Raw genomic sequence first — 15,314 nt, forward strand, 5'->3', positions numbered from 1 at the left:
TCTAGCAGATATTTACTTCTATGTGTAACTGTGTGTCAAAATGTAGAAAATAATTATGGAACTGTGGGTAATAATAGTAGGTACAAATGTATTGGCTTAGAGTTTAAAGATATTTTAGGGCTGTGCTTATTCTTTGTAGTTAAATAAAGGCAACAAGGAAAATGATTAGGACTTCCTTATAACAACAATAACATTTACTGAGCACATTCCAGGCACTATGCTAAGTGCTTTACATAGACTATCTGGTCCTTCCATGTCAAAATGCTATATGCTGTAAAATCTGGATAAGTACTTTGAAATGGAAAATTCTTAGACTTATCAGGGAAATGGCATCAAAATCCATAAAAAGGTTCATGCCTCATGAAATCATGCAAGCTATCCCCCAAATTCAGACTTATGGAAAAAGCTAATTTTCAGTCACATTCTAGTCAGACAGCTATCGATTACTACAGCTATATCCTAGATGACTTTCAGGATTCCAGGCTTTCCTTTGCAGCAGCCCCTCTCACAGCTACATGCTTTGCCTGTGCTGCTTCCTCTACTGACAAGGCCGTTCCTTCCTAACTATCCATACTTTTGGAAATAGTTCAGGTATCATCACCTTACCTCTAAGAAGAATTCCAAAATAACTCCCTGCAGAATTATTCTTTTTTGGTGTGTGTTCCAATAACACTTGGAACACAACTCCATTGCAGTACCTTTCAGAATGTATTATATCTTTTTACATCTGTCTCCCAAACTACACTGGAACACTCTTCCTTAGAAGCCGGGAGTACATCTAGTTCATTTTCATTAGCTATACTAACTGGCCTGGTGTTCAGCACATAGTAGAAGATCCATAAATTTTATTTTATTTTTTTTTGTGAGAAAGATCAGCCCTGAGCTAACATCCATGCCAATCCTCCTCTTTTTGCTGAGGAAGACTGGCCCTGAGCTATGTTCATCTGTGCCCATCTTCCTCCACTTTATGTGGGACGCTACCACAGCATGGGCCTGACAAGCGGTGTGTCGGTGCATGCCCGGGATCCAAACCAGGGCCACCAGCAGTGGAGCGTGTGCACTTAACTGTTATGCCATGGGGCCAGCCCCCATAATTTTTTATTTTATTTATTTTTTAATTTTTTTTGTAAGGAAGACCAGCCCTGAGCTAACATCCGATGCCAATCGTCCTCTTTTTGCTGAGGAAGATTGGCCCTGGGCTAACACCCGTGCCCATCTTCCTCTACTTTATATGTGACGCCACCACAGCATGGCTTGACGAGCAGTGCGTCAGTGCACGCCCGGGATCCGAACCTGCAAACCCTGGGCTGCCGAAGGAGAGTGCGCGCACTTAACCACTGTGTTACCGGGCCGGCCTCCCATAATTTTTTAATGAGTAAATAAGATGATTTATTTATTTAGATTTATTTGTTTTTAAAAGTTTTTTTCTCTAGTTTATCATTTTTTTAAATGATATAATTTACCCTTTTAAGGCATACAAATTCAGTGATTTTTGGTATATTCACGAGGTTGTGCAACCAGCACCAGCACCTAATATTGAAACATTTTCATCATCTGAGAGAAATCTGTACTCCTTAGCATTCACTCCTCATCCTTCTCTCTCCCCAGCCCCAGCCCCTAGCAACCACTAATGTATTTTCTGTCTCTGTGGATTTGCCTACTCTGGACATTCACATAAATGAAATTACATAATATGTGGCCTTTTGTATCTAGCTTCTTTCACTCAGCATGTTTTCAAGTCTGTATTAGTACTCCACTCCTTTTTTATGGCTGAATAATATTCCATTCTATGGATTATAAAATAGTTTTACAACATTACTTTGCCAAAACCCTTCAAAAGCTCATTTCCTAAACATACAAAACACAAGGTCTCCACAATCTGGTGCCAACCTATCTACCTAATCTTATTTTAAGCAGTTCCTAACATAAACCTTCAGTTCTAAAAGGCTGATCTCCTCAGTGTTCCATATAATTATCAACAAACTTGATTCATGTTACACTGTTTCTTTTTCTGAAATCCTTTCCTATATTTCTCCCAGCAATATAAAACTTTCCTGTTCTTTAATCCAACTCCAATATTGCTTCATTTATGTAAATACTGTCTTCACAACCATATCATCATAAATTTCTTAAAGGTAGAGATATCTTAGACATCTCGTGTATTTCCAAGAGTGCCAACAAAACTCAGAATGAGTGTGCAAATACCATATGCTAACTAGACACTGTTCTCTGATATATCATTTCTAAAATCTCTCCCAGGGAAGATTGTAAGGATCCTTCAATAAGCAAATTCCCCTATCACATGCTAACTGAAGAAATAAAGAATATAAACGCTTACCTACCCATCATTTATTATATGAAATCACTAGCAGTTTATTGTGTGCCTAGCATAGCGCTTTTTTCCTAGAAGGCAATAGGTACTGACAGACTATGGGTGAAAAAATCTGAACATGCTACAATTCAGATTTTAAGACCCTAAAAGAACAGTAAAGAATGAGATTTTTGAGGTGAAAGTAACTTTTCAGATCATCCGAAAGTTTTAAATACTTTTTTCTTAAAGCACCAAAACCCTTTTGCCAAATTAAATATTACACTGAAACCCAACAACAATGGTAATAATAATAACAACAACAACAACAACAGCAGCAGCAGCAATTTACTGAATACTATGTGGCAGGCATTGTCCAAAGTACAGTGCAGTATTAACTCTTCTAATCTTCACAACCAACATATTAAGTAGGTACTATTATTATACTAATTTTATGGATGAGTAAACTGAGGTAGACAAATTAAGTAACTGGCCTAAGATCAAACAGCTAGGAAACAGAGAGTCAGAATTTGAACCCTGCGAGTTTGGCTCCAAAGATTCCCCTCTTAACTACTACACATCACTACAGAGCATTATGTAGAACTGCTCTGATTGAAACAGGAGCTGGAGGTTCAAGCATCTCACCTGCTTAGGTTTCTACTTAGTTCCTTTCTGGCACCTCTATGAACTCAATCCTAAAGTTCAACGAAATAAGGTGTGAAAAAACCCAATCCTGGTCCAACTTCTTTATAGTTGAGGAAATCAAAACCCAGAGTTAAAGTAACTTTCCAAGGTCACAGAGCAATTCAATTGCAGTGCCAGGACTAGAACTCAAATTTTTGGATATTTAGTGCTTTTTCTACTACATGAAATGTTCTGCATAAAAATTCTGATTAACTGCTTTTCCCCAGGATAAATACTCAGGCATTCCTAAAAAGGCTAAATAACTTGTATGAATCATTTTTACCTAATACTTACCTTTCAGTTACAGACTCTGCAGAAGGCCCAGCAGCATTCTGACCATTAGTGCCAACCTTCCCCACTTTCTTCACAGTCTCCAGAGCTCTTAATGTACTGTCAGTACTACGTGGGATTAGCTGGGAAACACTGTTTTCTGCATTTGAAATTCCGTTTGTACTCGGAACAATTTTCCCCGTTGTTTCAGTACTTCCTATGACAGAAATGACATTTCCGGCTGTGGTTGTGACAGTGTTGTTTACACCAACTTTATTTAGAAGAGGAAACGTTCTTACAGTTGCATTGATCTTTTTGTTCCTTAATCGATACCTGTTTCAAAAACAATCAACACATTGGTGAGCATTTCACAAAATCTTACCCTGAAGGAAAAAAAAAGGAATGGGAAAAGATTAAAAAAGGAAAACAGCTTTGAAATCAAAGTTTCTTCAGCTAAATATCAAATACAGTCTGCATCAAACTCTGCTATGACAGATGCTACATGAAAATATATATGCCCTTCACACACACATATATATGTGTATACACACACACACACACAGTTATATACACATGTTTATGTAGGCACATAACACAGCAAGCAAAGTACACATGTATTCAAAGAAGCCTTTTGAGGGCCGGCCCCGTGGCTTAGCGGTTAAGTGCGCGCGCTCCGCTGCTGGCGGCCCGGGTTCACATCCCGGGCGCGCACCGATGCACTGCTTCTCCGGCCATGCTGAGGCCGTGTCCCACATACAGCAACTAGAAGGATGTGCAACTATGACATACAACTATCTACTGGGGCTTTGGGGGAGAAAAATAAATAAATAAAAATCAAAGAAGCCTTTTGAGTGGGAAGAGACCCTTTTGAAAATTTTGTATAATTAAAATATAAAGTACATTATGTAAAAATGAAAGGAACCATACCAAATTTACTTGAGAATGTGGAATGAAAAGATATGCAAGAGTGGAAAGAATTCTCTGTGATTACCAAATTGTTAAAGCATTATATAATTTTAAAGAAATAAAAAAACAAAACTAATTCTTAAACAAATATTATACCAAAATACAGAAATTTAGTATTACATTTTTCAGATTAGTTTATGCCCAAAGTAAAAAGTATTTGGATTAAAGACTTTTCTGATATTAAATTCTGGGTTTTATTTACGATGGTCAGATAAAATACTCTTAATATATGAAGAAATCTGATCTTGGATTCCAATTTAAGAAAATCTGTTTCCACTTGTACAACAAAAATTTATTATAATGTAGTCCTAGTCAATGTTCCCTCCAATATTTTAAAGTGGTAAACAATTACATTACATGAACAGAAAGACAACTACAGACGTTTTGGGTCACAGTTAAGTTTGCCTAAATTAATCTTATATTAATCTTATACATAATCAACCATATGGTAATTAAATATAAATAGTGTAGGGATGAGCAATGCCTTCACAATAGTTTTTTTAGCCCTTCAGTATCTATAAACAGCTTCAGGATTCAATCTTTCTCTTCCCTCTCTCCCTCTCATACACTCAAATATACACACACTGAGAGAGGCAGGTGAAGTTCAATAAAAGACAAGTGTTCCCAGCCAGATCAGTCTGGCTGAAGGTGGAGTGACAGAATATTAAGTTAAAAAAAAAAAACAAACAGCTTATGGCCAGTTTATATACGTCATCTCACAGATTCTGGGGAACCAATGATTACTTCTTTAAAAGGAGGGGTACGAGCAGACCTATATTTCAGAAAGGCAATTTGGTGGCATGTTCCTTGCTTTCCATCCTCAAGGACAAATCTCAGATATCCTTAACACTGCTCTGGCAGGTGAAAAATAGTTTTAACTGTGAGTTTCTTAAAAAAGAGGGGTTATGAGGACTAAAACCTTCACCAAGAGAGGTAAAGTAAGTGAGAAGTAAGGATATATATCGGATTCCCAGCATCTAGGCAGCTAAAGAACTGGACTTAGAATCTGGACCTCCCAGTTGAAAAAGCCAATTATTTCCTATTCTTTTAAAATCATCCATGAGCTTCCGCAAGTATTCACTCTCTGCCTTACCCAGCTTAGAATCCACTATCTACAACTAATTCTTCCCTTGTAAATAACCTTTAATTCCTTTGGCCCACTCCTCCTGTTGAACTCATCTGGTAAAACCCCAATCCAATTCTTCACTTACTCTCTTATTCTGTGCATGCTCCCAAGCAGCTAAATGTTGCTGGAGAAAAATCATGCAATCATGCTATCTAGACTTCCTTCAAAACTAAAATCAATTATTTAAAATGGTCAAGCAATATATTAACACATTTCTCTACTAAATTCACTTTCCCATCTGTAATAACCTTTCCCCCTCCACTCCACAGCCTCGCCACAGCTGATCATATTGCTTCCCACTTAACAGAGAAAACAGGTGAAACCAGAGGAGAATTACTTATCTTTCCACCATCAATTCCACTAACTTTCCTGCATCTGTAACAAAACACTCCTCCTAAAATAAGGGATGAAGATTCCTGTTCTTAACTCAGGCCAATCTTTCCACTTGGATTCCAACGAAAGACAATCTCTCCACTTGTGCCCTATGTCCCAAGTCTATCTACCTTCTCAAAGACTTCACTCCCATAATTATCCTTTTTTCTCTAGTGCACCATCACTTCATTCAGGTGTCTGCTTAAATGTCATAGCCTGAGATCCCTTCCCAGACAATCTTATCTAAAATATCTCCCCTTTCCTAATCATTCTGTCTTCTTACCTTGTGTTATTTTTCTTCACAGCATCAATTAGTACCAGATATTATGCTTTCTATTTACCTGCTTTATGTTGATCTTTACTACAATGTAAGCCCCATGAGAGCAGGGATTTTGCCTTTCTTACTCACCTATCTTCAGCACATAATACAGTGCCTGGTGCATACTGGTGCCCCATAAATACTTACTGCATGAATGTGAAGTAAGCCCCAAACTTCATATGGCCAAGAGCATTACTGATTTTCTACCCCAAGGCATTTCCCATCTTAGTAAACGATACTACTCTGTTATGCAAGCCCCAAACGTTGGAGTCATCCTTGATTCTTCTCTTTTCTTTATACCCACAATCAACCTATTATTCCTATTAGCTCTACTTCCAAAATATATCCCCAATCTGACTACTTTTCATCGTTTCCATTACTATAATCCTGGGAACAAGCTACCAATCTCGTGCCTGGACCACTGCAGCAGATGAACTGGTCTCCATTCATGCAGACACTAGAATGACATTTCTAAGATAAAACTAAAATCTCATTGTTCCACTTGAATAAAACTCTACAATGGTTTCCAGAATAAAATTCAAATTCCTTACCATGGTCCACCAAGCCAGTTGACCTGGCCCTTGCCTAGCTCTCCAACCTTATCTTTTGTCATTCTTCTCATTCTCCATCCTCCAGACACATTGGTCTTCTTTTTAGTTCCTGAGCGTGCCAAGCTTCCTTTATAGCATTTTATCAGTAACTGAAATTGTTTGTTTACACGTTTACTGTTCTTCTTTCCCCACTAGAAACACCTCAAATAGTACCAAGCACTGAAGAATCATTCTTGCTGAACTGGTTGATCCCAGGCTTTTGACACTCTCCAGAATGTAGCAATTCCGGAGAACAGGATTCCAATACCTTACATTCTAAAATACATTCACATAAATATTTATTCTTAGGAGAGATTGTTGGGCATTTAACATTTTGTTTGGTTAGAGACATGTATAGCAAAGAAAGCAAGGCAGGGGTAAAATTAAGTTAAATGTTTGCTGAGCGCCTCGTGTATTATGTGAACTAAGACAAAGGCTCTACCCTCAAAAAGCTCAGAGTTGGGTAGCAACTTGTATTTTTTTTAACCAGTAGGAGAGTGACATCTCCCAGTTTCTTAATCTTTTATATTACCGTTTTTTTTCTTCTTCTTCTTCATTTTTTTTTTTGGCAAAGAAGATCGGCCCTGAGCTAACACCCGATGCCAATCCTCCTCTTTTTTGGTGAGGAAGATTGGCCCTGGGCTAATATCCGTGCTCATCTTCCTCCACTTTATATGGGATGCTGCCATAGCACGGCTTGACAAGCAGTGCCTCAGTGCGCGCCTGGGGTCTGAACCTGCAAACCCTGGGCCACGGAAGCAGAGCGCACGCACTTAACTGCTGCGCCACACGGCCGGCCCTTCTTCTTCTTCTTTTTTTTTTTTATCAGCAATAGAGTGTGAAGCTGGTTGGAAATAAGAAATACAAACTGCAGATTATTTGCTCTTTCAACAAAAATACACTGAGTTTATATATCACATACTTGCTAGGTGCTGGAAACATAAATATGAAAAACCCATAGGATAAATAAGTCCAGTGAAAATACACATAATAAATAAATAATTGCAATACAGTAAGAGACCTTGTACTTATAAAGTTACCCTGTATAGAGTGCTATGGCAGCACACTGAAGGAAGCAGCTAACACTGCCTGGGGAACTCAGGGAAGTTTTCAGAAGGAAAATGATATCTGAGTATGATTAGGAATAAGAGCTCTCCAAACAGAGAAGACAGAGAAAAGCATACGACATAGAGTGAACAACATGTGCAAGGGAAATAAGAATGAAAGAATTCCTACAGTAGTAAACAGTGATTAACTGAATGTACCTTAAAAAAAATAAAGAATGCAAAAGGTGGAGTAAGGATGGAAAGCTAGATTGGGACCAGATCCTGTGATGTACTAAGAAACCAATTAAGAATTTAAAGCAGAAGATGGACATGATTAGATACTTATTTGCAAAAGAAAATCTTGGTGGCAATGGAAAAGACAGGTTGAGACAGAGGCAGATGTCAGGTAAAAAGTCACTGTAGCATCAAAATGGATAACCTGGGTAAACCATGTGAAACACTAAAAATGGTACCCACAAAAAATGTGACCAATTAATTTGGCTATTATTATTATTATTATTACCTCCTCCTCCCCTTCCTCCTCTTACAAGTTCAGGAAAGAGATAATAAAGTTCTCTAGTAGGTACTAGGGATGGAGAACAGGAAGTTAACTTGAAGATATAAGAGGAAAAATGGATTTTCAGCTAGGGCACTAGTTGTGGGTGGAATAGCAGTGAAATCACACAGTTTCTTCTTTGACTTTTTAAAGTCTAAGCGCTCCCAAGCAAGGTCCCCTAAAAAGCTCTATTTTAGCTAAAAAGCTCTATTTCAGGTATGGACAAGCTCAATATATCTCCTAGAGTCTCATAAATCATCTTGATGTAAAACTCTGCACACAGAGCTGCCCTGACTGGGTACAAACACCATCTTTTTTCCTTAGGACTCCTGAAGCCTCTCCAGGCTCTTCCACTGGACGGAAAAAACTGAAAAAAGAAGCATGTTTCCGTTCTTTTTAATGCACACAAATATATCTTCACTCTATCACATTGGTGCTGCTGTAGAGCTCATTATGTGCACAGCCCACTGCTAGCCACTGAAAAGAGGCGACAACAATAAACAAGACAGATATAGTCCATGGAGCTTACACTTCACTAAGGTAGAAAAACATTCAATAAATAGATCAGGGGTCAGCAAACTACTGCATGTGGATGAAAGTTGCCTGTTTCTGTAAATAAAGTTTACAGCCAAGCCCGTTTTATGCATTGTCTATGGTGGTTTTTTTGCTATAATGGCAGAGTTGAGTAGCTGCAACAGAGATCCCTGTATGGTCCACCAAGGTTAAAAATATTTACTATCTGGACCTTTACAGAAAAGTCTGTCAACCCCTAAAACAGACCATAAATTGATTATAATTTTGATAAGCATGATAAAGAACCTGGTTTAATATGAAACATTGGGAGGATCCCCTTGAAAAAGTGAAGGATGAGCTAGGCAAAAGAAAAGCTCCACAGACAAGGCTAAAAGGAAAGACCTTATGTAACAGATCTGAAGTGGGAAGGAGCATGGTGTATTGCAGGCACTGACAGAAGGTCAGTGTGGCTTGAGTATAGAATACAATAAGGGAGCGCTGTGAGATGAGATCAGAAAGGTTGGTACAGACTAGATGATGTAGGGTCTTACAGGCCACAATCCAGATTTTATATCTTTATCTACAGGGTAATGTGAAACTAATAACTAAGCTTCTCATTATCTGCAATAAGCCTTACGTGCAAAGTTCTACCTGTTTTGTAGGGAATAATGGGATTGGGAGTGGGCAAAAAAGTAGCTAGAAGAAGACTAGTTAGGAGGCAACCATGCCTCAAGAAAAGTGGAGGGAGTAGGGGATGGGGACCAGCCAGGTAGTGTAGTGGTTAACTTCGTGCACTCCACTTCAGCAGCCTGGGGTTCACAGGTTTGAATCCCTGGCGCGGACCAATGTACCGCTCATCAAGCCATGCTGTGGCAGCATCCCACATACAAATAATAGAGGAGGATGCGCATGGATGTTGGCTCAGGACCAATCTTCCTCAGCAAAAAGAGGAAGATTGGCAACAGACGTTAGCTCAGAGCCAATCTTCCTTACCAAGAAAAAGAAAGAAAAGGGGATGATAGCTTGGACTATAAGGATGGAAAGAAGAAGGAAGAGTGGAGAAATATATAGGAAGCTGAAGTGACAGAACTTGGTGACTAAGACAAGCAGGTGAAAGAAAGCTGACAAAGATGATTCCTATTATATAGCATGTATAACTGGATGGACAAGGTAAAGTGCAGGAGAGCAGAATGGAAGGTAGAAGAGGAGGCTGTAGGGGAGGAAAAAATTAGCCCAAGTTGAGTTTAAAATGTCTCCAAACCAAAGGGAGATGTCCATTAAGAGTTGATATACAGACCAGTTGTTCTAGTAGAAAGGCTGGGATAGATTTTTTGGTGAGACTTCAATGATGAATGATTTGGTTAAAAAACAAAACAACAAAAATTTGGACAATACATAATATAGCTTATACCCATTTACTTTTTTGCCTGGGGTAAAGGAACATAGAAAAAGGGATTACTCATAGGAGAAGAGAAAAGAAGACACAGAAAAAAGAACATTAAAAAGATCAAAAGCCATAAAAAGAAAATGTATCTGCTTTACCGTTTTACCTAGGACTTCGCTGTTATCTTCAACCGAACCTGAGCAAATAAGATTGCACATAGCGATATTCTCATTCTGCACAGGTGCTTAGCAGAAACATGGACTCCAGCTATACGATGGTCTAAAATATGACTCCTGTATAAGGTTATAAATCACTTATTATGTTAATCTTGCTCCCAGAAGCAATAAGGTATGGTTTCAAAAGAAAAGGTTATTTTGCAATCTAAGGAACTCTACAATGTGAACTTCACTGCATCTTTGTATATAACACTTTCATAATGACCAAAAATTAAACCCATATGAAAGCAAAGTCTCATAACTTACTTTTCAAGCTCTTCCTGAGAATGGGCAAAAGTACAGTTTGTTCCTCGTGGACACCCCCCTTGTTGTCGCAGATCTCGGCACATGCTAGTCTTATATTTGCTGTTTGGCTGAGGCTACAAAAAGAAAATCAATGTGTGGAAAAGTGAAGATTCCAGTTTTTATTCACTCTTGGGACTTCAGAATTTTACGATTACATCTTTAATTCTTTTTCACACTAGATAAGTAATTCTTGCGCTGAAACTACCATTCTATTGTTTCCTGTCATGAGTTATGCAGCATAACCCTGAGTTGGTATTGCAGACATTCCATCTGAGGATTATCTGAAACTAGCCTAAATGTTATGTCTATTCATTTGTCAGGCAACATAACGCCCACAAAAATAGAAGATTTTCTCATCAATTCACTGCTGTCTTAAAATTATGATACCAAAATCAAACAATTTTAAAAAGCATTAAAAAAGCCATAAGCTTTGTCTACTTAAACTTTTCCAGGGAAGGTAGAATACAATTTCCCCTGAAAGTGAAAAATTAAGAAATGCCAATTTACTTGTCAACTTGAGGGTACAACTCTCTTCTTGGGCTTGGAGCTGTTTAAGTTCACACAAACAATGAGGCAAAATACAAAAACCTCATCATAATTGCCATAATTTGCATCAAAATCTAAGATGTCATTACTTTCGTGACCTTAATAAAGATTAAACATTTATTTTAAGTTAATATTTGAATATTATAATGTCTTCTAATAGAATAAGGAGAGAAGAGTAGACAGATCACTTTGGAGTAGATCTGATCCCAACTCTGTCATTTACTGCCACCATGACCTCAGATATGTTATTTAACCTCTTTAAACTTCAGCTTGGGAACAGCAATTATTTTGCAGATGGCTGTGAGGATCAGAAATAATATATGTAAAATATTGAACATAGGGACTGACTGGCTCATAGTAACTTAATAAATGGATGTTATTATTAGAATAAAGGATTATACCTTAAATAATTCCTTCCAAACTACATTAAAAATATTTTAAAAATTCAAATTCCACACATTTACAAATAGAAATTCATTTGTGTGACAGCAATGGAGAAAAAAGTGACAATTTCCCTACATTAGAAAAGAATTAGATAAAATGTTTGGAAGGAATCAGTGATCTACACTTGATCAAAAACATCTGCAGTGAACTCATATTCAAGATACTCTCCAAACTGTTGCTGTGCTATGACTTATTCATCAGGAACACTAAAACTTGAGTTTCTCCCCAAAAAAAAGAGACAATAAAAACCTTTGAGAGAGTAGAGTTACATAAGGAGTCCATTAATCAAATAGCTCGTTAAGATGTTCAGGATGAATCTCTGTTAGAGATAACAGCAGTTGGAAGTGTAATAAATGTGCTTACCTGAGGTGTCTCATGGCCTTTTCTGCTATAATTTTGTATGAAGTCCACAAGGCCATGAACCACTGTTTTAACAGCTACCATTGCATTTTCTAGCTGCTCCCAAGTTGGTGAAACAGCATCTATAATAAGCCACCAAGGGGATGGGATGTGGGGGTGGGGGAGAATTTGTTAGCAGTGATTCTCTTGTGTTATTTACCTCAAAGGTAGAAAAACCATAAGCAATTGAATATTTTCCCACGTACCTGGATTAGGGTCTATGTTTGCAAGAAGCTCTAAATGAGGTCTCAGTCTATTTAAGTTAGCTGGGTCACCTGTTCGTTGCAAAACAATTGTCAATTCCTGGACACTCTTTGCAAATGATTCTGGAGACTGCAGCTAACAAACAGAGAACAGAATAGTTTCTACTCTGGTTCTTAATATCTATAGTCAAGTGCTTTCATTTAGTCAATGTATTAAATAGGTTTTCAAGTGTCTTCAGATTCCATAGTAGGAGTATCAATGATGAATTAAATTTTCACCTCAGAATCTGCCCTATGAAATTCATCACTAGACACTTAGAAAACTTATTTAGAAGCTGTATGAGCTCCTGGGGTCTGAATGTAGACAAACAACAGACTTTGTAAGCCAGACTGCTTTTATGCTAATATCCTGTATTTGCTTCCCTGTTGCCTCCCTTAGTTTATTTTGAGAGTTAAATTAAAAAAAAAAAAAAAAGATAATTTATAAGAGTCTGATATTTAAAAACATAGGAATCTCCAAGTGGTCATCTCTTTAGTGCCTTAAGAAGATTCCAATGATCTTCAACATTAAGAGCAATGATATAAAATCAGCATCTCTAATCTCACAAACCTTATCAATGATAGACTGCATGTGTGATTTATGCGCCAAGTCACCATACAGAAGTGAGGACCACTGCTCAGGTGAAATACGGAGTCCTGCTTCCATAGCAATATGAACAATTTGGGCATCATGTTCTCTGCGTAATGCCTCATAACTCCGAAATTCCTCCTTTAGCTGCATCAGGGAAGAGTCTTCATCCCTTTTAGTAACCTGAAAAATACAAAGGAGAAAAAAATCCCATTAGAATTAGTATGCTCTCTCCCCTCCCCCAACCAATTCTTTTTTTTGGGGGGGTAGGGTGGGGTGGAGGGGGAGGCACCTATTACATATCAGACACCACACAAAGAAGGTGCAAAGAAGATAACGCCCTTACCATAAATTGTTTTTGGAACAAAGCAGAACTTACATAACCCAATATATAGTCTTACCTTTCTTCAATGAGCTCAGCAGTTGGTAGGGAAGAGACTTGTAAACAGAAAATTATAGTATGGGTGCTATTATAAGGCAACATAAAGGAAAGACAATTAAATCTGACTGGTGGAGGAGGGAAGGGGTATCAGAGGCTTCTCCCAGCTAAAGGCTACATGAACTGAGTCTTGAAGAATGAATAGGAGTTCCCAGGCAAAGAAGGGCAAGGAATAGAATTCTAAAAAGAGCGTCAAGTGGTGAAAGAGAGACAAGAAAGAGCAGAGCACACAGAATTTAAGTCTAATGTAGGTCAGAGAAGAATCATAGAGGGACCTGTATATTATGGTGAGAAATGTGGATATTATTCTGACGGGAATGGGAAGCCACTGAGGACTTTTAAATAGAGGAGTGACATGATCAGTCCAGCCAATGGGTAGGCATAGATTAGCACTACCACATGATGAATAGGAAATTTTCTGCCACCACAAAAATGATCATTAGAGTATTTATACGTCTTTAATCTATACTTAAGTGATAAAAAAAATACAAATTCAAAAGTTACAGAGTTTCACATGTCCTAGTGAAATTGTCTAATTATCCAAACATGTAGGTATATGGATAAACAATTTCCACAATAAATGATACATACTTATTCCTGAACCACTCAAGCTTGCTACTGGCCACAGTGAAATATCTAGGACCAGTGCAGGCTCTGAAACTTAGACTGAACAAATCATTCAAACTATTCAAAACGATGATTTTTCTCATCACTAAAATGAAAATATCCCTCAACTCACCACCAACCAGACTCCCACACCTCACTGGCTGTTTCTATTGCTGTCGCTGGCACATGAGACAACAGTAATATGGCCCCAAGAACATGAAGATGGAGAGTTCACTTCATAGTATCAGTTCACAATTCCCTTTGGGAACACATAAATACATTAGAGAAAAGTTTGGGACACCCAAAATTCTAATCAACATGATCTTAGGTATAATTTAAGAAAAAGCAGAATATAACTTAGAAGTCACAAAAATCTATATTCTACCGTAACCTACTTAAAGAAACACCAAGGAAACAAAAGTAGGAATTATTAATCTAAAAAACAGAAAAAAGAAATCCAAAGAACCAGAGGATGGTAGCACTCATCCAATCACTATATAGGGTAGAGGGTGCCTCTTGGGCAGCATTAGCATCTATCCATCTGAGCAATAAAGATGACAGAGGTGGCTAACAGAGCCAGGTCCTATTAAAGTTCTTTTAATGTGCATCAAAATCTTCCACACATCAGGGCCGGCCCCGTGGCTTAGCGGTTAAGTGCGCGCGCTCCACTGCTGGCGGCCCGGGTTCGGATCCCCGGCGCGCACCGACGCACTGCTTCTCCAGCCATGCTGAGGCCGCGTCCCACATACAGCAACTAGAAGGATGTGCAGCTATGACATACAACTATGTACTGGGGCTTTGGGGGGAAAATAAATAAATAAATAAAATTATAAAAAAAAAAAAAATCTTCCACACATCAGAAGCTTTGAAAACAATAATTTCAGATAATCAAAGTCTCTGGCTTTGAAAACCACACAATCAAAAAGGATATATATGAATGCTCAACAATCTTTCCATCAGTCTATGCATCCCAAATACATGCTTTAAGCAACTGAGCAAATGACTGTATACATGGACATCACTATATGGCCAATATAGAAATTAGACTATGTGACTGGAAACAGGAGATAGAGAAGCTGTGTTCTCTGTCAAAACAAGACCAGGAGCAGACTGTGGCACTGATCACGAACTGTTAATATCAAATATCAGAGTAAAGCTGAAGAGCACTTTCAGTGCCAAATATAACGTAAATAACATTCATGATGAATTTAAAGTCCACATAAAAAACAGATTTGCATTAACTTAATTGACCAAGAACCAGAAGGACTATGGACTAAAACCAGAATTACTGTTAAAGAAGAATGCAAAATGACAATGTCTGAAGTAAAAGGAAAAGAAAAATCAGGATGGATAACAGAAGAAAGGCTAAAAAATTGTTAAGGACAGGTGAGAAG

General features: G+C 38.0%; 1 protein-coding gene and 1 non-coding gene across 8 annotated transcripts in view; both read right to left on the minus strand.

The window, feature by feature from the left end:
* The window catches only part of RC3H2 (ring finger and CCCH-type domains 2), a 56,230-nt gene that overhangs the window by 16,726 nt on the left and 24,190 nt on the right, over positions 1-15,314 (minus strand). For all 7 annotated transcript variants that reach the window (XM_058523980.1, XM_058523978.1, XM_058523976.1 and 4 more), the window contains exons 6-10: positions 12,858-13,058; positions 12,251-12,383; positions 12,009-12,127; positions 10,617-10,729; positions 3,287-3,595 (exon numbers count right to left, since the gene is read on the minus strand). In XM_058523980.1, coding sequence (XP_058379963.1) covers positions 3,287-3,595; positions 10,617-10,729; positions 12,009-12,127; positions 12,251-12,383; positions 12,858-13,058 — 875 coding nt within the window. The remainder of the gene's footprint in view (positions 1-3,286; positions 3,596-10,616; positions 10,730-12,008; positions 12,128-12,250; positions 12,384-12,857; positions 13,059-15,314) is intronic.
* LOC131393839 (small nucleolar RNA SNORD90) lies at positions 12,467-12,577 on the minus strand. Its single transcript, XR_009215984.1, has one exon. It is a non-coding gene; the product is annotated as a small nucleolar RNA SNORD90 (small nucleolar RNA).

Source organism: Diceros bicornis, chromosome 28, assembly GCF_020826845.1.
Source record: "Diceros bicornis minor isolate mBicDic1 chromosome 28, mDicBic1.mat.cur, whole genome shotgun sequence".
NCBI lineage: Eukaryota > Metazoa > Chordata > Mammalia > Perissodactyla > Rhinocerotidae > Diceros > Diceros bicornis.